The sequence below is a fragment of the Mollisia scopiformis genome (genome assembly GCF_001500285.1).
Source record: "Mollisia scopiformis unplaced genomic scaffold LY89scaffold_27, whole genome shotgun sequence".
Taxonomy (NCBI): Eukaryota; Fungi; Ascomycota; class Leotiomycetes; order Helotiales; family Mollisiaceae; genus Mollisia; species Mollisia scopiformis.
The window spans coordinates 289,311-313,388 of record NW_017263607.1 but is presented as its reverse complement, the minus strand read 5'-3'; the positions used below and the strand labels follow the sequence as shown (position 1 = coordinate 313,388).

General features: G+C 45.9%; 9 protein-coding genes across 9 annotated transcripts in view; 6 read left to right on the top strand and 3 right to left on the bottom strand.

The window, feature by feature from the left end:
• LY89DRAFT_596933 (uncharacterized protein) overlaps positions 1-990 on the bottom strand; it is a gene marked incomplete at both ends in the record, with an annotated part of 2,296 nt that extends 1,306 nt beyond the window's left edge. The window contains 2 exons of the mRNA XM_018209953.1: positions 103-603; positions 658-990. Coding sequence (XP_018064328.1) covers positions 103-603; positions 658-990 — 834 coding nt within the window. The remainder of the gene's footprint in view (positions 1-102; positions 604-657) is intronic.
• A 1,487-nt stretch (positions 991-2,477) lies between these two features.
• Positions 2,478-2,983, top strand: LY89DRAFT_787655 (uncharacterized protein; the record flags this gene model as incomplete). The annotated part of the gene is made up of 2 exons (XM_018223088.1): positions 2,478-2,521; positions 2,573-2,983. Exons 1-2 carry the CDS (start codon positions 2,498-2,500, stop codon positions 2,981-2,983), a joined length of 435 nt encoding a protein of 144 aa, XP_018064327.1. The 5' UTR covers positions 2,478-2,497.
• Positions 2,984-3,584: 601 nt separating this feature from the next.
• On the top strand, positions 3,585-4,369 carry LY89DRAFT_760748 (uncharacterized protein; the record flags this gene model as incomplete). The annotated part of the gene is made up of 2 exons (XM_018221516.1): positions 3,585-4,271; positions 4,319-4,369. Exons 1-2 carry the CDS (start codon positions 3,603-3,605, stop codon positions 4,367-4,369), a joined length of 720 nt encoding a protein of 239 aa, XP_018064326.1. The 5' UTR covers positions 3,585-3,602.
• Positions 4,370-4,952: 583 nt separating this feature from the next.
• Positions 4,953-6,330, top strand: LY89DRAFT_760744 (FAD/NAD(P)-binding domain-containing protein; the record flags this gene model as incomplete). The annotated part of the gene is made up of 3 exons (XM_018221515.1): positions 4,953-5,210; positions 5,263-5,839; positions 5,882-6,330. 3 exons carry the CDS (start codon positions 4,953-4,955, stop codon positions 6,328-6,330), a joined length of 1,284 nt encoding a protein of 427 aa, XP_018064325.1.
• Positions 6,331-7,816: 1,486 nt separating this feature from the next.
• LY89DRAFT_740379 (uncharacterized protein) lies at positions 7,817-11,898 on the top strand (the record flags this gene model as incomplete). Its single annotated transcript, XM_018220581.1, has 5 exons — positions 7,817-8,156; positions 8,295-8,500; positions 8,549-8,828; positions 8,987-10,875; positions 11,014-11,898. The coding sequence occupies 5 exons, from the start codon at positions 7,817-7,819 to the stop codon at positions 11,896-11,898; spliced, it is 3,600 nt and encodes a 1,199-aa protein (XP_018064324.1).
• A 1,017-nt stretch (positions 11,899-12,915) lies between these two features.
• Positions 12,916-13,407, bottom strand: LY89DRAFT_689855 (uncharacterized protein). Its single transcript, XM_018215984.1, has 2 exons — positions 13,046-13,407; positions 12,916-12,984 (listed from the first exon to the last, which is right to left on the bottom strand). The coding sequence occupies exon 1, from the start codon at positions 13,267-13,269 to the stop codon at positions 13,096-13,098; it is 174 nt and encodes a 57-aa protein (XP_018064323.1). The 5' UTR covers positions 13,270-13,407; the 3' UTR covers positions 12,916-12,984; positions 13,046-13,095.
• Positions 13,408-13,997: 590 nt separating this feature from the next.
• LY89DRAFT_675474 (uncharacterized protein) lies at positions 13,998-15,588 on the top strand (the record flags this gene model as incomplete). The annotated part of the gene is made up of 4 exons (XM_018213512.1): positions 13,998-14,366; positions 14,418-14,537; positions 14,604-14,693; positions 14,815-15,588. 4 exons carry the CDS (start codon positions 13,998-14,000, stop codon positions 15,586-15,588), a joined length of 1,353 nt encoding a protein of 450 aa, XP_018064322.1.
• A 1,126-nt stretch (positions 15,589-16,714) lies between these two features.
• LY89DRAFT_760740 (uncharacterized protein) lies at positions 16,715-18,533 on the bottom strand (the record flags this gene model as incomplete). The annotated part of the gene is made up of 2 exons (XM_018221514.1): positions 16,715-18,084; positions 18,173-18,533. The coding sequence occupies 2 exons, from the start codon at positions 18,531-18,533 to the stop codon at positions 16,715-16,717; spliced, it is 1,731 nt and encodes a 576-aa protein (XP_018064321.1).
• A 909-nt stretch (positions 18,534-19,442) lies between these two features.
• LY89DRAFT_760733 (hemolysin-III channel protein-like protein Izh2) lies at positions 19,443-20,559 on the top strand (the record flags this gene model as incomplete). Its single annotated transcript, XM_018221513.1, has 6 exons — positions 19,443-19,489; positions 19,538-19,599; positions 19,649-19,814; positions 19,877-20,033; positions 20,095-20,331; positions 20,401-20,559. The coding sequence occupies 6 exons, from the start codon at positions 19,443-19,445 to the stop codon at positions 20,557-20,559; spliced, it is 828 nt and encodes a 275-aa protein (XP_018064320.1).
• Between the last annotated feature and the right edge of the window lie 3,519 nt (positions 20,560-24,078).

The following is a 24,078-nucleotide window of genomic DNA, read 5'->3' as shown; positions in this document are numbered from 1 at the left end:
TGGAGACATAGGTGGAGTGGTAAAAGGATCCATAATGGTGGAGTTGTTGATAGTTTAGTCCTAATGTGAAGAGTTTTAATTTCGAGGTTCTACAGCCTGAACGCACGGACTTTTGTCCCCATGTTCGTTAAGCACGATTGGACTGGGCAAGATTTTGGAGCGTACGACAAATTCGTAGGTCTGCATCACCAATGTGGGGCCGGTTGTATCTGTCCCGTAGCACACTACAACACCAGCGTCCTCAGTAGTACGAATGGCTTTAACTTCTACGTTTCCCACAATGGCGTTCTTGCGTAGTCCTTCAGGAGTTTCGAAGTTGTCATAAGGCGGCATAGTGACGAAAGTGTGAAGGGCGAGTGTTGGTGTTAGGAAAACTCCTTTAGCAGCCATGATTGCTGCAGTTGGTGCATCGAGCATATTCCCATGCTCAATTCTACGAACGCCTCCCTCGATTACGTGTAGTATACCTGGAACCGTATAGCAATGGGCCGTTACAAGAGTCCCTTTCATATTTGCGCAGGTACTGGTAATGGCTTTCAGTTCTTCGATGCTGAATTGGATGCTGTCAATTGGATCCGTTTCTGATGCGATACCGCCCGATGTCTATAAATCTATCAGTGATGAGCTTGGGAGAACGTATGTAGTAGAAATACTTACGCAGATCTTGATGTGATTTGCTCCTTTTCTCATGTCCTCCCGAGTTGCTCGTATGCACTCATCAACGCCATCAACAACTCTGCCCAAGGCAGAAGGATCGATGCCTCCGCAGCACGAAGTATGTGGAGCCAGGCCACTGCCTTCACTCCATATGTCTGCATTATCCCCATGTCCACCTGTGTGCGAGAGCATACGGCCTCCCTGGAACACTCTCGGACCAGGTATCAGAAATTCCTCGGTCGCTTTGGCATGGGCTACCGTTGCTCCACCTGTGTCTCGTACTGTCGTGAAGCAGTTTGAAAGGATCCCACGTAAGGTACTTGCTGAGCGCATGATAGCTTATTCATGTGGAAATGTGAATGCACCATGCAGAGTCTATTGCCATCAGTGTCCCATTCGAAAATGCACAATTGGAGAAGTGAGCTTACACTACTTCCATGTACCGCCATCAAATGTACATAGCCTATCCACAGTCAGTGAAAGTTTTCAAGTCTGCGACAATCAATTACCAACTTACAATCGATCAAGCCTGGAAATACATAGCACCCCTTGGCATCAATTTTGATAGCCTTCACGTCGCCATGTCTGACCTCGCAAAGGCGATCATCCTCAGTAGTCGATGCAACACTGACAACTTTGTTTGCTGCAAGATGCAGTGTGATACCTTCACGTAAACAGAATGTCTCTGGTCAACCAATCTGGCGTTGAAGATCACATAAGGTGTCTGCGGCCTGGAAGCCATGGTTTCTCTGCTATATCGTAGCTAGGATTCAGCGGATAAAGTGTTGTGATGTCGAAGTCCTCATATTCAACTTGTTCTCGAAGCTGTGACCGTGATCGGTTTGGTAGAGCGGTTGTTGAAGGAGTGAGAGGTGTTAATGTTTCAAATGGTTGTGGATTTGAGTTTGAGGGGTGGCGTTGTGGCTGGTGCTGCATGGAAACAGACTGTGGCTGAGGAGCTAGACGCATTTTGTCGACGGAACTCAATATCTTTTCAGCCAGATACTCGTTGAACAACTTTTTATTCTATTACTAGACTTACCCTCCTACACCTCGATCTTAGTCTTAGACGTGTTCGAGGAAACTTCTATAAGCAGGGAATAAATAGCCCAGAATGCACAACAAATGAAAGCTACAATCAGAAGCTCTCTTCGCTGACATCTCATACACCGACATCGCCCAGCTCTCCGCAGAACATTATCAGGCGCGGAATCATCCTACCGGTGCTTGACTCCGAAATGGGTACTTCCATCCTTTGTTATGTGGAGAGGAGATATGGGTCGCCCTTCACCGGCGTCTCAAAGATGGGATGGTCACCGGTCTGAGAACACATCAGCATTCTGTCTGCTCCGTGTGCGCCTAATCTCGTTTGAGCCTTACCAAGTAGTTTACAGCGACCAAATTGGCTACGAGCTTTGCCAACTTCTTTTACAAATTTACATTAAAACTTAATGTTCTTAAAATTTAAACTTACATATACCATTCTATAAGACGTTCTGCAATTTGCATAATTATTGTGCTCTCAATATCTGTTACAAGTCGGACAATATTCGCGAGAAAAAACGCAACACTAGCCGCAGCTTGGGGGATATGCTCCGGAGGTAGCATGGAATTTTAGCTGTTGAGAACTGGGCTCTGCGCGCCTTTGCGCTGTTTAGCTTGCATTCGTCTTAAAATTGCTGCTCTCTCACCTTAAACTGCCATTGATTTTGACCTCAAAATCTGTCGAGGACGTAAATCTGGACACGGACTACCCGCTGCGGCCGGCGATCGAGCCATGGAACATTTCAACCTCATATCCGTATCTTCGAAGGTTTGCCAAGGAAGTTACGGAAGGAACATGGCTTTGCTTAACGACATTAAGGTAAGATAACAGGAAGAAAGTTCGATATTCCAACGTTGACCTTTATTTCAGCTACTCCTTTCGCTTCCAGTGTATCTGGGCAAGCAACTCGAGGCATCATCGATCGAAGCAATACAAAAAACAGCATCGACCTTCGAATCACAGTGCGCATCGCAAACCACGGGATGTGCCCTGCAGGCCCGTTTCCTAAGCAACATAGCATTACAGTTCGAGAAGGTCAAAAAGCAAACACCAAAATCCACAAGTTCCCAATCTGCCACAACCTCGAACATCGAGTTGACAGATGTTGAACGCCGCTCACGGTCTAAAGTTCCTTCCGGTGTGCAATCAGTTATAGCAATGGATCAAAGCAGCAACAATAGTCCTGTGGAAAACTGTGCTGAGGTGCCATGGAACGAAATTACCGATCGTTCACAGTACTCCTTTCTTACATCTACCAACGCAGATTTGAGGCCTAAATGAGTGACTGGGCATTTGATAATAATGACCAGTGGGAGACGATGTTCGCTAATGCTGATTATCGAATTCTTGATGGCGTTTTTCTGCCTGACGATATTATGACCGGAACACTTGAAAGCTGACTGTCTTGAACATCACTGAATGTTTTGCTCTATACTTTCGCTGTTGCTTGCCTTGGGCCCAACCCATTTATATGCTTTTCTCAAAAGACTGCCAGCGAGAATGTCCGAATTGAGGAACGCCTCATACTTCCCCGGATCATCCTTTTCTTAATGATCCGTGTATAAATCTATATTTGAGCCTGTTCCGCATTGTACAGAGACTTGGAGATTGATTGGGGTTCGCTTAGTTCCATTGTATCCTCATTTAGCCATTTCCGTTGACCCAAGCTCACAAATAAATTGCAAGTGCGGGGGTAATAAATACCAGCTTCCGATCAAGACTGCCGGAGCCTTGATGGTACTGTAGTCATTCTGACGGATGTGACAAGGCTTGCTATATTTGAGATTGTCCCATTCCGGTGTTGTGGGGCGAAAAGCTTGAAGCACGTTTATTTTTCAGCATCTGCGAGAAATTTTACATACACAACCTCACCATGTCACACCTCAATCATTACAGCAGAATGATCCTCAGCATTGTCGCCCTATCATCTCTTGGTCGAATGGTGACTGCAGACTGTACCCGGAATGTTCTCGTCGCAGCTGCAGATTTGTACGTTGCAGCCCAAACTGCAGGACAACTAGGCGACCTACAAAAGCTTCTCACTACCGATTACAAATATCAAGAGAACAACAAAGCTTCAGATGTGAAGTCCAGCGTTCTCGGCACAGCATTGAAGATCGATCATCGCAAAACGACCGCGGATACAATCGCATGCGCCAGCTACACGGAACTCGTCGCGACCACTTCCAAACCATATGTGATTGGGACTCAGCTTCGTCATACTGCTGATGGCGCAAATGTCACACTGATCGATACAATTGCTGCAACAACAGGCTCATTGTCGTTCAATGCGGCCAAGACCTTGGGCTACATTCAGAAGGAGGATTGGAGTGTGATTGATGCCTCGAAGAGGGATAGTCGGACGGTGCTGCAGAACGCGGCTGATGCATATCTCGACATGTGGACTAATGCCAGTGCATATAATGCCGTGCCGTGGGGGACTCCTTGCGAACGTGTGGAAGGGTCTTCGTTGAATTCTCCTTATACGGTTGGGGCTCCGAAGGGTGGTAGTACGCAGCGGAATTCAATGCGTCGTTATGTCATTGATGACACGCTTGGCTCTTGCGATGTTCTTTGTGCTTTCTCGGCGGTTGGGGTGTGGCTGATAGTCATGAGTTTCGCCTCGAGAATGGAAAGTTGAGGTTTGTGCATACTATCACGCTTTAAGTCAGCCCAACATTGAAGTACTGGCGAGGGAATGAATACATTTTTGCCAGACTTTCGAATGAAATAGCTGTTCTTCCCTTTTCAAAAGAGATGTTTGATAATAGATAATGCAGAGACTATACCTATGGCACTCAAAATCGGGCCACATTATGCTTACCCACAGATAACTTGAGGCTTGGTTGAAGTTAAAATGACTATGCACGACCCGTCTCCAAAGTGCCAGTACCTATCTTTTGCGTGTTGCTGCAACCCCGCAGAGCTCAAGCAGCAACGCCAATATGTTTCTTCCATCCTTAAAGGACATCCGTTCTCAGCAAAACATCATTTTTGTTCTTGATGCTTATGAGCCGGATAATATATTATTCAAATCTCCCAGGCACGAGTGTAGCCAATAAGACCACCGTGCAGCCAACATTGATTACTTGAACAACCAAGATTACCAACATCAGGTTCCAATCTTGTTATGAAACGAAACCTTTCCCATAACTACGCAAAGTTTCGCCCCTTCAAGTCCATCCTAAACCATTTAGCTCTCTCGCACACATCTCTTCTGCATTGTTATCCACTAGCAAGTTCATCTACTATGGAAGACCAGACAAGGAAAGTTCGCATAGCCATATCAGGTGGTGGACTAGCAGGATTGACACTTCTCAATGGCCTTCTCAAATATCCTCATCTCTCAGTAGAAATATTTGAATCAGCTACCAACTGTTCTGAACGTGGCGCAGCAGTCTCCTTAGGAATCAACGCACAAAATGCTCTGCATGAACTTGGCCCTGTTCTAGAAGAAGCTGTTTCACTTGCTGGCGCAATTCCGTACAACTCTTCCAGAGCAATGATCGTGAGTTTAATGATCTGTACTCTGTTTACTGGTCTTTCTAACGCCGATATAGGGGTTACGGCCGAATGCTGGAAGTATAGTAATAGAACTAAAGGGTGATGGATCCGAAAAAGGTGTTCACAGAGCAGCGTTATTGAGCGAACTTTTGAAGCCAATACCACAGATCATGACTCACACCAATAAAAAGCTCATCCGAGTTCAGGAATGCAATGATGGGGTCAGGCTATTTTTTGAAGATGGCACCAAGGAGGTCTTCGATGGATTGATCGGTGCAGATGGAATTCATGGTTACTGCCGGGAGTATATTCTTGGTGCGGAACACGCGGCATTGAAGCCTCATTTTGCGGGATTCTGGGACTGTCGATCATTGGTTCCAATCCAAAAGGCCAAAGAGGTCTTGGGCGAGAAGTATTTCAACGACGGTCTTCAACATGCGTGGGTTGGACATGGCAGTTATTTAATGCATGATGTTCTGGATAATGGTGAAACGATCCAATGTGTGTCATCGGTCGAGACAGATGAGAACTGGAGCCTGGGAGAATGGAAAAGAGACTTTGATGCTGAAGGGTTAAAAGAAGCATTTTCCAAATGGACAGACTCACCAATTCTCGAAGGGATGATCGAGGTATGTCTGGTCCTTTATTGAAATCCAGCGACTAACACAATTCCAGTTACAGGAAGTAACTCAGACTTACGCGCTTATCCACAGTGGGAGCACAGTGTACACGCTCCCACGTACACCAAGCGATGGGTATGTGTAATCGGTGATGCCGCGCACGCAATGACTCCATGGCAAGGATCTGGTGCCGGGGTCGCTCTTGAAGACGCAATGATCCTAGACACGCATCTCCAACTCATCAAAGATCCTCATCAGATCAAAAGTGCTTTTCAAGCATATGATCAAGTACGTCGACCAAGAACCCAGAAGCCTGTAGACTCTAGTAAGACAACTGGACGCATATTTTGCGGAAGAGGACCGGGTGTTGGTCTAGAGCCCGAAGAACTCCGCAAGTCGCTGTGCTCAAGATGGGACTTCATTTATGCGCTTGATATGAAGCAACACAAAAGGGACGCTTTGGATGCATTTGCGGATTTAAACACACAATCTGTAGTAGATTAAAGCAAGTTCGGCACATGGTCTGGGAACAAAGGCTTTGGTGAGACAAAATCACATGAACAATGCATTGTCTTCTCGATGTTCAGGGCTTTCCTTGATTTAAAACTTATATCTTCTAATCTACTTGGATTTCTCTCGGAGACAGTGAAGTACTCTTGAACGATCGTTCGCAAAGTCAATTTCTTTTAGTCTGAGTCAGCTAGGGTGAAGACGTTGGTGAACACGATGAGCAGGCAGACGTGCCTCCGCACTCAATTCGGCAGTGTTTTCTATACTGGAAGTCAATTAGAAGGCGGGACACTTTCTGTCGGCGGACCCGATCATGAAACATTGCGCCACACCATCATCGAGGACCAGCACTTGGGTCTCTTCGGTAGCCGTCTTTTAACGGGAATGTCAGGTACCCGCGAACGGCACGACGGGTGTTCCTGCGCCACCCAGAAGTGTGATTGATGGGCCGATGCAACAGGTCTCTGTTGGCAGGCCGACAAATCATCTGGATTTGGAGGATCTTTTGTTGGAAGGGCGAGGACTAGGTCGGGTCCGGGGTCGGGGCCCAGGTCAGGGGCTTCCCGGTCCGATTTAGAAGCGCGCGTTGTGAATGAAGCCTTGAGGGAGAGATGTTGTTACTACTTCGCGACCCTTTCTGAAGTGGACAGGAAGTCTAATGTTGCGCGTGGAGTAAAGGCTGATCTGCACAGCAATTCCTCCTCTCGACTCTCGATGTCATTTGGGTGGCGGTGCTCAGCCGGCACCCATTCCAACAAGAGGACTCACAGCAAGGACCTACATCTACAGCAAAAGTCACGCCTTTTCAAACTTAAAATGTTGTTCTGGCTAGATGATGTGTATTCTCAACAGGTCACTCTCAATCCGCCGGTATCAAATACCGGGCCTCGTACGGCACCCCTCATGCTCCCCTCGCCCGTCATGATATGTCCCTTGTTTCATTGCCATGTTGGTATGTATTCCTAAGGATAAGTCAGTTCCGTTATATTATCGGCCCTTCTCATCCCAAATTTCTCGGCCAGTAAGTCACACAAGCACTTTACCAAGTTGTGTCTGTCTCACTCGACATGTATCTTGTGTTTCATCAAGATGTTGGTATATATATATAATGCAATGTGATGCTGTATGCATCTTCGACAGTACTTATGTTACTCAAGGTGTTGGTGTATCTATATTCGTGCCCTCCATTCCCTTGTCGTGATTCTCTCGACCTGCGAGACCGAGTGAGTACCTCGTATGTCCGCTGCACGCGTCACTGAAGAATGTTGTGTAATCTTACAAGTTGGTTCATTTATCTTTGGCAATGAGATTGGACTCTCTCGAAGGGTCCTTCGTTGTCTTCTTGAGCATTCAAGAGACCAAGAGCTGAGTCCATTTCTCTCTGGACATTTCTATTTCCTCGCTTCAGATACCCTACCTCTCACACATCTTTGTGCAGAGTGGAAAATTACAGTTTCATATCTCTCGGTTGTCTTTGACCATGAGGCACAGTCTCGCACTTTGTTTGTGCTCTTGCGCAATTACTCATGGCTATTATCTGGACGACAGTTGTACTCCATATGCGGATCTCCTTGCCGCGGGAATGAAAGGTGCTTTCGATTTTGCCAATGCTGCATCTGGTCTCCTCAGTACGCCTAGCACGAGTACGAATGTCTTACAGGCACAACGGGACCTAACAACATTTTTGTTCCCAACAACAATGAAAAATCCAACAGATAGAATGACTGTGTCGGAGAGATTCTCGTCTGTTCTGGCATTCGGTGCCACCACCGGCACCCTCGAAGGCACTTTAGATCCAATTCTGTCCGTTAATTTGTATTGTAAGTGGTCTCCGGCAAGTAATTTCCTAATCAACGCTTTTTGGAGAATGGCGAGATATTGTTTCATTCTTGTTGCTACCATGTTTCTACCTTAAATATGTCCCAAAGAAGTAATACTGACTCCGAGGCTCTCCACAGTGCTTTTGCCACCAGACAAAATCATCTTCTTTTGCGATGAAGGAGAAAGATTCGAGTTCGACGTGCGCTGTAACGGCGTCGCTGATAAAGGTTGGAACTGTGATAGGCTTATGGAAACCACTTTTCAAGACGCCGATGTACCCGGGTTTTTGAATTGTTTTGATAATGATTCTGAGGAAGAAATGGACGATCCAAACCTTCCTAATGTAAGTATCGAGCCATTAGAGTAAACTTGAAAATTTACCTTAATGCAGGCATTCACGTTGCAAATCGAGCAACAAGACAGACCTACCCCAATTCAGATATGTCCCTGGTATTTACAGAAGTTGCAAAGTGCCAGATTTAAGACTCTCGAAGACTTGGGAACTTCAGGTGCAATGGCTCTTTCAGAGAACGATTTCAACAGGTTGTTAAACAGCTTAAGTCAGTCCTCGACAAGGACTGCAATGGATTCACTTGAGTTAATGGACATGGTTCTGCTTCATGAGCTGACACATGCTATTTCAAAGCCGACTGGTGATTTCGACGACGCTGGTAAGGCTTTTGATTGTCTGCATTCTCCGTGTAATCATGTATGGAACAACGGTCATGTTTCTCGCACTGAATTTGTGAGATCTACAGCGTATAACTCTTTATCATTTGACAGTCTCAACAACTATTTGAAACTCAAGGCTAACGTCCATTCAATCTAGGATGGCAAAGCGCTGTGGCAAAAAACCCTAAGTGCATAGACAACGCCGAAAATTATGCTTTTTTCGGCCTTGCCGCAAGAATGATTTCTCCAATAGTCCCGGGCGCAAAGCCTATGCGGCCAATGATTGGGGGAAATATTCAGATTATCCCAGCCGACTCGACCTCCAAGCGAGCTGCCGTCGTATATGACAACTCCCTAGCTCTCAAACTAGCCGGGACCGCAAGCATCTCTGGAGAGTCCGCTATTTCTAAGAGTTCTAGTAGTCTCTATTATAACACACTTTCCACCTTCAGCACATTACCTTCGTCCCGCAGCCAGATTTACTCTAGCAATCTGCTGTCAAGCACCAGCAGTCTATCATCCTCGATGTCAAACGGTGGTCCAGCGCTAAGCTCTAGCTCTAGCAGTGTAGTCGGGACATCTTACATGTCTAGCCAGTCCCTCTCGCTGTCTGCAATCGCGACATATACAACTAATTCTGGGAATGCAACATTCACAATCACATCTAGCCCTTTCATTTCTAGCCACGCGAGTTCAATAGTTTCTGTAAATGCCACTAATACCAATGCTTCTCTGACTGGTACCTTCTCAGCAAGATCGAGTATCTTTGGCTTAAGTCAGACGACTTCAATACTCTCTGTGGCCACATCCTCCCATGGAAACACCTCGCTTATGACTCTCAGCTCGGGCCCGTCGACATCAATACAATCTGCGAGTGCCACCAATGCGACTACTCCTGAGACTCATACCTCGCAGACCGGATGGAATACTTTCACTTCAAGCAAAAGTGATCGTATGAGTTATACTTCTGTCGAGACGAGTACCTCAACTTCCTCTGTACAGGCGTTGAGCAGCTTGAGTGATGCCAGCAATACAACATCCTCGATGTCCGTTTCGCTACCAGGTATTGGTAACTTGCCGTTTCCAACTTCGACCCCATCCTCGCTCACCGACACTACAACGGGTGCTTTTACTTTCAGTGGTTCATGGACTGACGTCGAATCTACCTTAACACCTCAATCATTTGTATTTTTCAGAGTTCCCACAGGAACGATTACAAGCGCTCCAGCAGAGACGTCTGAAGTAACATTACTGGGAGATTTATTTCTGGCACTACAAGCGAATCGAAAATGGCTCACGGATTCCACATTGAAATCCAAATTTCTTGATTCTGTGCAAAAGACAAAAGATGAGACAACAGCCCTGCTCAACGATCTCAGCGTCAAGCCCGCGGACATTCCGGATTGTCACGACACCAAGCGAAAAAGACATTTGAGACTGTCTGAAAGGCAGCTTAGAGCAATGCTTCGTCAGAGAAGCATCATAGGCAGCATTGGAAATATTGTTAAAGGCGCTGTTCACGATGTCGGAACGCTTATCAGCTGTGCAGGTGACGTTGTCCAGAGTTTGCATGATGCTGTCAATATAGATACGCCTGATCTTGGTGAGATTGAAGACTTGACCGACACTCTGGCAGAAATCGGCCAAGATCTACAATACGAGGGAGATGACGATGAGAACACGTCAACATCCAAGGAAGAACAGTCAAGTGCGACCACCTCCTCTTCAGCATCCTTGTCCACATCATCGTTCTCGTCTTCAAGTAGGTCTTGCTCGACACAATTTTCAAGTGCGTGTTCTCTGTCATACTCTGCTTTTGTACCTGCAGGTGCGACAACGATTACCACAGCCACCTACACCCTCTCGTGTTCAACAGTAACGGGGTGCTCTGCTTCAGCAATAGGGTCTGCAACAACAGTAACAGCAAGCAGTGTGTTTCCTACGGCCTCACTGATCGGTGATTCTTTCGGGAACATGTCCTGGTTCGATCAACAACAAGCTATACTTGCGGCGGTGATAGCAGACACCACAGACGTGAGAGTTACCGTAAGTACCCCCTTTTTTGTCTCTTCTGCTCGCTTTCTTTCGCACAGCCTTTTGTTTGGCTCTTGGACAGGCTCAACCCTTTCTCGAAGACTTGGCTCCTAGTTCTTTTCTACGAAAGCAAATAATAACATTCTACAGTGGAGCCCTAGTGAGACCACAACTTCGTCGATCTTAATTTCAAACAGCACCTCTAGTGGCTACAATACCGTGTCAATATTACCAATCATAAGCACAAAATCAGGAAATCAGACATACTCGGGGAGTTTCTCGAGCTCAACACCAGGTCAAAGCTCAGTCTTTGTCATCAGCACACAGTCTGTTGTTCCTGCGAACGAGTCAACATCGATAATAGTATCCTCGAGCCAAGTTCCTACGACTCTGCCAGTCACCAGCGTAACACCTACATCGTCGTCGACAGCGACATTCTCGAGTCAAGCTTCAGTAACTTCACCAATTACCAGCATTACACCTACATCCCAAGATAGTAACCCATTTCCTTTCACAACAACACTTGGCAATGGGCAAGTAGAGGCCTGCCGGACTTCAACTCTCGAGGTGTATGCAGGTTACTCCGCCATGTACTGTGCTGGAAGTGTTACCACGCTCTCCCCCGCGACAACATCAAGTATCCCATCCGCAACGCCTACTTGCGATGTACACGCTTCAGAACAGGTTATCTTTACGACATATGAGCTATCTGAAGTGGACGTCGATGTCTCCATTATAGACGGTGGTGGCAATAAACTGTTTGAAAATTCTTACTCCCCTCTTTGGGGCGTAATAACAACTGTTCCCAGCTCCGCGACAAAGCTTCCTTACAACATAACCTTCTCTTTCTTGATACCTACTGGCAGCAACTGGGAGAATTCGACTGTGAGCCTGACTGCTGGCAGTGAGGTCTGGAATTCTGAGAGTGCGCTCGACATTGGGGGTGAAACGCCGCGACTGCCGTATTGCCATGTGGAAGCTTGGAAAACAAGTCCAAAAGGTAACCGAACCTTCGATTGTTACTGGGCTTGTTAGGGCAATCTTTCAAAGCCTCCTTGATTAGAAAGCTTAGCTACCTAGGCATGTTTTGACGAATAGACGATCGATCTGGAAGACTGAAAACCTGAATGCCCTTGTTTGACTAGAGCAGTGACCCACCAGACCCCACGATTTGCTAAATGGTAAAACTAGCAATGGATGGTTTGTTTGGGCCTCTCTCAGTACGGTACACTTTGGAAATCGTCGAAATCCGGAGGAATCTAAAAGGTTCGCTACCCCTGAGCTAGCGCGCCGAGATCTCGGCTCTCTGAGATGTTATTATCCCCCGTTTTCAACCACTTACCATTTTTTTCCGAATATGATAGCAAACTTTGCAACCTGGAACATTTCAATCTCGGTTCAATCGTTTTTCCACAATGGACCACTCCTAAACAATTTGTTCTCATTGACTTATCACGTGGTTGTTGAACTCACTTTGCCTAGAGGTGGTCTAATGCTACTTTGGTCATTTTGCATCCCGTGAATAGGATAAAAATATCAGCACACAATCCACTGATAATATTATTAGGTACGGCTCAGCCCAAGCATGCTTTGTGTAACTTGTCAATGCACGTTTGACTACATTTGGACGTGATGTTGGATAGGTGTTTCATTCATATTCTCCAACAAAACCATCGACCATCATGCGACCTTCATATGACACACCAACCAACAAATCCGTAGAAGCCCCTGCGGTGGAATGATAAACATACGCCTCTACGGCCCCATCCGCAACCGGCGACGTATTTGCTATATGCCAACATGGCCCGACCTCATATCACACAGTACCGTAGCTCTCGCGTCACCCTCGGTGGTACCACAGAAAGTGACCTCAAACTAACTTGAGTGAGCTGTGACCAAATGGTCTTCTCTACTGCCTGAACAAATGTGTACACTGAACAGGCTGTCACTTCTTTTGTGGAGGTCACGTGAATCGCTTTATGCGCTTTACTTATGTAGGTAAGTATTTATTGCTTTATGCGCGATGCGGCCGAAGAAACGCTGAGAGTTACAAAAACAATGCATACAAAGCCAGCTGAAAAGAATCGATACAACACATCATTGCGCTCGATTGAATGCTTGGTAATTTCTTTAATGGCTGCATCGCGTTAGCTACTCTCCACTAATCTCTCTGCCCCTTCAGAAACCACCTGCGATATCACTTACGATATGCCTGCGCCATCGCCAAATAGCCTACCATCTGAGATCTGGCATTACATATGCGAGGCTCTTTCCCGAGATGACATCCGAACCCTTCGACTTGTCTCCAAACATATACAGACACCTGCTGCTTTCATTCTTTTCAGAGACGTGTTCATACGAGTTAGCCTGGACAGCTTCGAAAAGTTGGGGAAAATCTCCGAGCATGCCGTCTTCAGTTCACATGTGCGCCATATACATTACAACGGGAGAAGAATTCTAGGAGGAAAAGCAGAATGGAGTAAGGACAGATGGCATGCAGGGCGGATTAGTAGGAAACTAAGAAGTTACTATGCAGGACTGGATCAACAGCAGCAGCATGAGATTTGCGTATCGTATCTCGATGAACTTGCAGGATACGATTATATAAGCCAGGATGGCCGTGAAAGGAAAATGCTCAACCAGTATCTATAGCGGGGCCCGCTCGTACACCGTGCTTATAACAATTTTTTCAAAATTCTATAGCCATTACTTAAGCAATCATTAATTAACTTCTCGAGAGGATTTCCACAAGCCCCAGACGTAATCCACGAAGCAGCCATTAGATTCAAGTTTCGTGCTGGTGCAGTCGCAAAGTTTCCGGCCACTGGGAGCCTGCCTGCCAATCTTATGCATAAGAGGCTCTGGTGGGGGTATAAACAGCTCTGGTGGGGGTCGGCGTGACAGGAGTGGCCCACCTAGACGGGATGGAAACCAACTGTGCATGCAAGTCAGCCTCACTTTACTGGTAGTCATCACTGATGAACGCGCGGGGCATATTTTCGGCCCCCTAAGCTCATAAGGTTGTAGCGACCGCTCATAGATAACAGAACGTAAGGTCGTTCGCAATCGGTACTCTCAGCTACCCGTAAGTTCTTCTAAAACCCACCTTATCTTTCGACCTCACGATTTGGGTAATGGCTATCATTAAACAACTACATCTTCGGGGCTCCGGCTTGAGGGCAATCCGCTCTTTGAAGACTGTGGGATCTGCCCTCAAGTGGGTCGTTCTCAAGATATGGGCTATCTGTTTTCGAATCAAAGTTAAACTCCTTACGAAGTGGAGAGGGACAAAGAAGGAGAGTCCGAAAGTCATTACCTTTGAGCCCAGTATATGGCGAGCATCGAAGAAGTGCGCGATTCATCTTCTTCCGATAACTGCTATCGCAATCCTTGCCGCCCTGAACATCGCTACATATTTTATCGGGGCAGAATACCAAGGGTCCACGACGACGATCGAGCAGGGTTTCGATAATTTGGCTCTCCAAGTCACTGCAAAGCTCTACGTGAGTTCATCAGCCTTCTGACTTTAATACTAACTTATAAGTCTTGACTAGGAGCTTCTCATCATTGCTTCCTTGTCTACTGTGCTAATGGATGTCCTAAGATACGAGCTTCTGTACAGCTCCACAGGTTTGCCTTTTGGAATCCTGACGGCGAATACGCAATTTGTTGACGTGAGTTACCTCATCTCCCCAGAGTTTCGAATGAACGTTTTCGGACTCGTTAGATCGAAAAAATAGTTCTTGATTCCTCTTCTCGTGGTCTGCACCATACTTGCCCTTCTTTGCAGTATGAGCTGGTCCGAGCCTCCATCCAGCGTAGCTAATAAGGTGAGACATAGAGCAGATCGATTAAACCACGGGTTAAGGGCCAGGCTGATGATACCAGACAGTTCATTCTCAAACCTCCCTCAATACTACCGCCAACAATAACTCCCAAATATCATCACAGTGGTTTGAAACTGAGGGAAACACCATAAACACAACGTCATTTCCCGAACAGAACAGTTCGAGTGCATATCTCAGTATCCAGGTTCCACTTCACAATGGCAAACTTGGGCTTAGCTGCACTATAGATGCGCGCTGGGCTTACGGCCAGATCATAGCCCAAGGAGCTGCTCAAGTCAACCTGCCCGAGACTTACACCCCAGTCTTCGTACCAAATTGGGGACCTGATTTCGATGGCTGGCGTTTGGTGCGGTTTGCAAGAGACTGGCTCAACTCTCTCACGCCACAACTAGGGAATGTGACAACGTGGAACAGCCTATCGTCAACCTTGACCGAACTTGGGGTTGATAATAGCACGGGGTCCGTGGGAGATACGTGGGACACCGTAGCCTTCATTTCTCAGTTATTAGTTTCTGCCACCATCGTGGATGTTATGTCACGGGCCGGATACGACCTAATGAACAGCTTGCAGGCCCCTACTTTAAACGATAGTGTATTGGATGCTGCTGCGGGAGGACCCGACACGTTGAACGATAGTGTAATGAATGCTATACTGGAAGGATCATACATCCTGTATACAGACGACAGCAATGGGGCGAATGCGAGCGACCAATTACAGATGCACTGGTCCATCACAGCGACAGGGCTGGGTTACCGGGCGAACAGCTTGTCATACTACCTTGCGTTAGCACTCTTGTTCACCACTCTGTCATTGCTCTGTCGCATACTATCTGGATTTTCTACAACAGGAAGACTTCAAGAGCCTGGGGCTCACTAGCGGACGTGGTGGCCTTGGCCTGCAAATCGACACCACCCGCGTCGACACCGAATAATGCATCTGCCGGTGTAGAATCTTATGAAACGTATAAGCATCCCGTTCGCATTCGCGTGATTAGATCTGGACAGATTGCCGGACTTAGTCGCCCTATAAGTACCACGAATAACCCGAAAGAAGTTGAATTGGTCTTCGATGTAGGACATTTGACTGGCAATCATGAAGAAGTTCTCGTGGGGCAGTTATATTAGCGACCACATTTCGGTAATCCACAACCAAGATTACTTGCCGTCTCATCGAACACCATCATTCCATGAATGGCAGGTGGAAAAGATTGCCAAATTCACGAGAGGGAAGAATAGCAAACAGCCGCGAAGGTCATGAATTATCGCGCTATCTACATCTTCAGGATTTCCAAATTTCACCGTCGAAGCTCCTCATAGTAACACTCTCAAATCACTCTACTATACCCGCAAGGAGAGGTAGAGAGTGGGACGAGTGGGAGATGGGAGGAAGGGGTAATTAGGTTGAGTTGTGAGATGAAGGTTCCTGTAAATTCGGAGTCGAAGATAATGATTTTGGCAAAGCGAAGGTCTTGCTTTCCTTTCTTTCTTGCGGTTCTTGTAGTTGCTTGATTAAGTAGTGAATACATGCAACGAGATATAGTAAGATACTATTTCTTTTTTCAATTTAAAGCTTATTGTTTAGATCGAGTAGAAAATAAAATAAAATAGCATAGGATATAAAATTTTTTTTTTTTTTTTTTGGTAAGAAGCTCTACCCCGAAAGCCTGGTGTTGACAATGATTGTTTAAAATATAAAATTCAACGCTACATCACCAACAGTGGCCCGTGTCCATTTAGGTGGAAAGGGAGACCCGACACAGAAAATGATCTCAATGAAGTCCAACAATTTGACTTCAAAGACAAGTGGGAATGAGACGAAGATCCGTCGTGGTTCTTCTACGAATCCCGTCTTCGAAAATACGAATAGCTTTCTCAAATGGATGTCATCCATTCTTCATATGTTCAAAGTATATCTTCAAGGCGCCACGAACGTTGTGGATGATGAGGTGATCGCTGTCATTCAAATTACTATTCTTTTCCAATTTGATAGCAATTCTAAAACCCTACAAATGCGGTATAACTTCAGACCATTGCGGCGTACTATATGCCTGAATAGGCAATTGCCTCAAAGATACGAACGCATCCACTACCAAAAAAGCTCTTGCAAAGATATATATGATACCACAAACCGTCGCCGTGGCCCCAAAAATAACATATTCGACCCACACTGCTTGAAGAGCTATGAAACGATCCCAGTACGCACCTGCCCAAGGACTGGTGGCGCCTAAGACATTCATCAATAGCCAGACAAGACCTGAGCAAGCAATATAGAGAGAGGAGAACCGCCACATATATTGCTCGATGCGGGTAGGGAAGTATTGGTGCCAGGCAGCCATGTGTACACCGCCATAAGCCATGGACCCGAACCAGAGAATCATGCCCATTAGCTCACCCCCGAGGCCAGGCAAGAGGAAATCCGATGGCCAATTGCGGGCGCTGTGATCAACCATTTGTTCGACGATAGCCTCATAAGTTGGTATTTCTGTACCGCTTGCATCGTTTGATGGATGGAATTCCATTTTGTTGAACCGAGCTCTTACGGCGGGATAGCTTTGCACTGCAGCAGCGGCAAGTCTATGTCTTGCTTTTCGTAGTGTCGCGTTATCGAAATTTGGTTCAGGGGTCCAACCTAACTTCATCTTACGACGGATAGTCTTTTGAGAATCGAGGCGACGAAATGGTCGGAATTCAAAGGCACCGGATAGTTGTGAATCTACCCCGTCGACCACGACGCTTGGTTCTCTTTGAAGATCCAAGATAGTCGGACTCTCCACGGTGTCGATGACTTGGGCCGAGTCTGACGAACGGGACGACAAGAGTGCTTGACCGAAATCCAGGTAGACACACTTTGATATTTCGGGCGATACCCAAGATCTTGGCTTCAAGTGACTTTTGATCTTGGTGCCACTCATTCGACTGCTCATGTACATGTATGCGGTTATCGAGTCTACCCAACTGCCTTTCAGCACCGTCGGTTCGTGTATTTCTCTTGGCTTGTTCCACCATAGCAGGTACACAATGAAAGCACAAAAGATATGGCCGATAGTGTTGACCTCTAGTAGTGAGGTAGGGATATGTGTAGCTACTCTGCCGAGAGTTTGAAGGAGCATCCAACTGGCCTGCAGAAGAGCCAATGCTTTTGCTAAGCTATCTTGTTTCGATTTGTCCTTGATCTCTGACTCATTGAAATCGGGGAGAAGGCCACATTCTGCCAGGAGAAGGACACCATGAGCAGTAAGCGTGAGCCGGTGGGGACCGGATAGAAAAGGTTCGAAGCCAAAGCCACCCTGTGACTGTTCGAGTTCGATAACGAATCCACCCGCACCAGCATAAAAGCTGTGTACGTTCGTCCAAGGATGTTTTCGTTGTACCGCTAGGGGATGAGATTGAGGTTCTTTCTCCTAGAAAAGTCAATAATTCAGCTTTGACAACACGAGACAGAGAATGAATTCTCACATGACCGCCTCTTATTCGGGAGTTCAACGCGTCTTTGGAAGAAGTGTATTGTTGTTCTAAGTCGCTGAAAACTTTGTTGATCTCGTTCGTAAGTCTGCCAGCCGAAGTTCGTTGTCTCCAAGCCAGCAGGATGACAAGCTCCGGAATCAGGACTCCGCAAAGAGACCATTTCGCCCGACGAAGCCAATATTCCCGCCGACTTGCGTCTTTAGCAGGTATGTTGAGATGTAGCGCACTCCATACACAGAGACCTAGAGTGAGCAAGCATGATATGATAAGGCTGGAAGTACCCCGTCCGTTGGGGTCCGATACCCAGCCAACTGTGTCCAGATTGCTACTTCCATTCGGATCGTATGTTGGTGCCATTTTGCCAATAGAGAGGAAAGAATAAGTCTATCAAAGATCTGCGTTGCAAACGGACGAAAGTGCTGAACAACATAACATACCTACTAACGTGAAAGTGTGTTTGAGCATACCAGTCTTTCTATCATAGCACTATAATGCGCTTACGGTTTAAGTGAAGATGGGAGAAGGCTCCGACATTGTTATTTTGGACGGCGCTTCCATGTAGCGATGCAACACCGTATAGGTATAAATGGTAAGTTAAACATGTTCAATGAAAATGATAGAATTGCTTGCTGGTTGCACAAGCTTGCTTGTTGTAGAAAACTTAGACGCTCCGCCTTCGCGAGTCTCCTGGTGGGGGCTTTCTGTCGTCAGTTTCGGACGGGTCGTGGTCGTATTTGGAAACAGTCAGGTCACTCGAAGCAGCTACCCGTGTTCCATCTGCATATACCTGTTCGCGCCCTGCTACAGGTTGGGAGAAGGATCGCCCTTTCGACGACAACGTGCCTTGTGACTATTTTGCCGTATCTTCATGATTCGCAACGTTAGAGTACTGTTTAAATTCTCATCTCGATATCGAAACTCTCATCGAGTTGCGCAAGTTTGCGAACGCTACACTTTTCCTAACAAACTGCAGGCGGACACAGAAAATGGCGACTTCGGGAACTCGGAATCGCAAGGTTTCCACGCCTGTAACCGAAGAGCTGGTCGCACTCATTCCTCCTTCTTTCACCGACCACCACCAACAACAAAATTCGCAGATGCAGCTTAAGCGCTGGGATGAACTCCGTGAGTTACACTTACTCAATCGTAATATTCATCCTGCTGACCCTCCATAGCTCTCTGGCAACAGTAAATATGTCTTTTCGAGGAAACACGTGCACGATCTGAGCAGCCGCTATGAATTCGAGAAGAAGTTGAATGGTGCTAATGAGAAGTAATAGGGAAGATAATCACTTCATTGAGACTGGATATCGGTAAGTTGCCTCAACATCGCCACTTAGATATAGTCTCATGCCGCGAAGGTCAGCTTCCGCATCGTTGCGGAAATCTCTTGAGAGTTGGACATATCTTCACAATGAATCCGGTTAGTTATCCCATCCTACTTTCGAGTTCCACAGCTTATCCCACAACAGTGAATATCTACTCTCACCTCATCGGCTCTCTACTATTTGTCGTCTTACCAATCTATATCTTCAGAACAGAGATTCCACCCCGATACAAAGTCGCGACCAGTGCTGATCTGGGGATTTGTTCTATTTACTTCATCGGAGTTGCACTATGTTTCCTTCTCTCCGCAACGTGCGTCCACACCCCTTTCCATAACACAATAGACTCCGAAATACTTACCTTAGCAAACACAGCTTCCATACGATCATGAATCACAGCCCAAGAATAGACAAATTAGGCATGCAGCTCGACTTTCAAGGAGTGATCCTTCTAATGTGGGGCGCTACTGTTCCCTTGATATATTACGGCTTCTATTGTGATAGGAAACTGCAGTGGGTGTATTGGGCTCTTGTAGGAATCACCCTTGATCCCACAGATTATGTACCACTGAACTTACGGATTTCTGATACAGTCATCAACCTTTGCTCTTGTATGTTCAGTCTTTACATTTCAGCCAAGGTTCAGTGATCCCTTTCTCCGACCTTTGCGTGCAGCAACCTTTGGTAGTTTCGCGCTTTCATCCATTATACCTATCATTCACGGCATCATCAAGTACGGATGGACCCTGCAAAGCCAACGAATGGGTCTCAAATGGGTTCTGGCCACTCTAGGCTTGAATACGTTAGGTGCCGTGGCTTATGCTGTCAAGGTATTGAATTCCCCAACTTCAAGGCTAGTTAACACTTCCTCGTCACATCGTTGCTTATTACTTTTGCAGTTTCCCGAACGGTGGTTCAAGAGGACGTTTGATATCTTTGGCGCGAGTCATCAGTTGCTTCATATCATGGTTATACTTGCAGGCTTAGCTCATACGATGGGGGTCTTGCGTGCATTTGACTTTCTACATGCACATCCGAATGAGTGTGTGGGTCAATGACTGGTGCTAGACTATGGATCGAACTTGGGCTCCTACTTTCTACAGCAGAAGTGGAAAATACGAAGGCTTTCTCCTATGGAGGGGTGGAGGTCGAGAAGGGCGAGCAGAAGCGAGCGTAGAAATTCATTACACTCACGTCATTTACCAATTCACCTCTTCTTAATTTTGCCATCTTTCTGGGTCATTTTCTTAACCTGAACACAAAATTATATGAACTCTGCATCTCCATTAACAAGCTCCGCAAACCACACCGCAAAAACTCGCCAGCATATTTACATTTTCTTGTGGGGCACAGAACCTGATAAACTATACTCCCCTTCTCATCTTCTCCTCCATTCAACATTGAAGGGCACACACGAGACTTCCTTAACAACGACCAGGGCTTTTGCTATCAACGTTCTATACATTGCGATTGACACAAAGACTATCCACCTCCCAAGTCCCTCATTTCGTCTGAATCGATCTTCGGCTTGGCTCTATTAATCCAACTATGGATTTTCTACTTTCTTCAAGCGGTGAAAGTTTACCCAACAGCAAGATTGAGGACGAAACCGTACCTTGCCTCACACACCATGATAGTGAAAGTATTCTTCAATATACCTAGGTAAGGAAAAAGTTCAAGGGGACGGAAGCTTCGTTTATACACTTGTCAGACACTTTCCTCTTGTGAAAAGGCGGTATGAATGAGAAAGGTTGATGAGATTCACCCATGTCCCACACTTGGACATCTCCATTTCCCGAATCTCCAAATTCACTTTCCAGCGACCTCTAACCCAGCTTACTCCCCAAATCAACCTCCTACTCTTCCTCGGCATAAAATTATAAGCACCTGCCGCACCTTTCAAATCTGTAAACACAATTTCCCACCGCTGAAGAACACGAGTTGAGAAAGACACTTGCGTGGCCATCGACACACTTGCGCTCCCTTGTCCCGCTTCTCGATTCCTGATTTTAATCTTTTAATTACCTCACTCATCCCTGTCACTTCTCTCTTACTCATGTCAAGTTTTCGCTGTCAATTATTTAATTCCTGTTCGTCTTTGCTTCGATTCCTCAATAATGAACTTACTCAGCTCGACCCTGAAGAAACCGTTACTCCCAGTCATGTATCTCCTCTCAGCAAGGTCCATTAAAAATGGGTATCTCCCAGCGACACATCCAAAGCCTCTTCTGTGGGAATCAACAACTTGTAGCAATAGAAATTTAGTAATTGTGTTTATATAGCTTTCCATGACTCGAGACTGAAAGCAATATTGAGAAATTTGTGCCGAGAATAGGGTGAAGTGGGGGAGGGTGAATAATTAAATCTAAAACACCAACCTCTTCTAATCTTTATTAGATCGGTATATAAATACAGCATCTACCCCTAATTTTTCTCAAGAATCGTAAAAACTAACCTCACCAAACACTAGAGAGCCCTCCCTCACGTCTTCTCCTCTTTCTTCATTCCCAAGACTCAAGCTTTGGAGTTTACATGCCTCGGCTCTCTTACTGCTGTCTCGCCCTTCCATTTCTATCCGTCATAAATGGTTATTGTCAATTGCTTGCTTGCTTGCTGTCAACTTTTTATCATCCCCTTCTTCAAACCCCGGCCGGTCCTCTCCATTTGCCGTCACGCAAAGTCTCTCATCCGCTCTATCACCCAGCAACACCCTGAGTGCTGTTATGTTAGTAGATAATGGCCTGGAAGAGGAGAGAGTCAAGGGTCCTATATAGGAATCACTCGCTCAAGACTGAGGGCAACTCAAGTGCCACTGCTAACAGCACCCAAAAATTTCAAAAAAGTGAATCAGGCAGGGAAAAGTAGATAAGTACATCTGTAAACCACAGGTGAAGCCCACGTTCCCTATCTTCATTGTAAATAAGCATATAAATATACCCCTCTCCCTTTGCCAACTTTTATTCAAAGCAACTGGGCTCGATCCCCATCTCTTCAGCTTCGTCAAACACCAGCCAAAGCTGGACTTCAAACATCGTTGACGCTCTCACTAACGATGGTCTTCAGGCCGAGATCAAGCTCTTAAGCCTTAAATGCCCCACCTTTCAATCTTCATCCACCATAAACTTTTATCATCAATCGTTTGTTGATTGCCATCCAACCTGCCTTTTACTGTCACCACTTCCCATAACCTTTAATATCCCCAGCATTCACCACACCTCCGTGTTCGATATTTTCATCTTAACAAGATCATTCTTAAGACTTTGACGCTGACTAGCAAAAGTTTTTGGCTTCTTTTCCGGGTCGGTACAACAATCTATCTCAATAAGAGACTCGGGGTCGTTGTTACAAATTGAGGTTGGAAGGGAGTCGAGAAGTGTAAATGCTTTAGTCCAAAAACCACCGATTTTCCACCTCCCTTTGTCTAGAGAGCTATTGAAACCCCCAGCTACTCCTCTAAATATGTCGACTTTGTGAAAACTCCAAGAGGAACTCGAGTATTTGATAGCTTGTTCCCCACCGGCTCCTTTCCTTCTCGACATCTCGTGACTTTTCCTCGAGCCAGCAAAGAGTACGTGTATCGTATTACAATTCACTTATCCAAACTTCCCCTGTCAATTATTTGATTATTGTCACCTCACCTCCTTTCCATAAGCCCATATTGTCCTTCAATACCCTTCCTTCTCTTAACTCCACTCAATTCGCCACATGAAATATCCACCTTTAACATTACTCTCCCTAACGAACCCACACAAATTACGATCAACTCCGTATTAGTCGCACGGCGGCTATGATGAGACGCTCGAGCTGTGCTTATATACCCACTCATCGAGAAGGTTGCAGGAGAGGGAATAGGGAGCGAGATTAAGTGAACAAATTGAGCGAAATTGAGCTGAGGATAGTGAATGTGTAAATCAACGAATTTAACCTTGCCTTTTCTCAAGGTATAGCTATATAAACACCCACCCACCACAGATCCAGTACCAACGACCTCACAAGCTAGAGATGGGATTATTTATGCTCGCTTGATCCCCACTCACACACTCTCTGATCCAATTCCCCTTCTCTGAACTTTGCAACTTTTTCTTAATCAACATCATCATCCTTCATTACTCATCATCTCTGAAATGTTGTTGCCAAATTTCTACTCGCTATGAAGATGTCTACCTCCACTCCCCTCTTTCTAGCAAAGCACCATCACTCATTCTTACTCTCTCTAACACATTCATAGCCAATCGACCAAATCCTTTCGACGCGTCCCAGTCCCTGATTTTCAAAATATTAAACTATTAGCTATTCCCATCATTTCTTCCTAGTTCTCTCAACGTTTTATCGCTATATCTAGCAGTTTTGTTGTCAACCTTTTCTTCATTATCAAATCCTTCACCACTAATACAAAACCCTCAGATTCCCCACCTTATCCCTTAATAACCCTCCCCTACAACCTCAATTTCTTCTTTCATATAAAATCCAATGCCCAACACACGCGCGGCTTCAAAATTTCTCCACAAACCCTCCTGAAACGGCTATGTACTTCTCGAAATGTAATGTAGCAAGAAAGAGCTTGGAGTATCATGTTT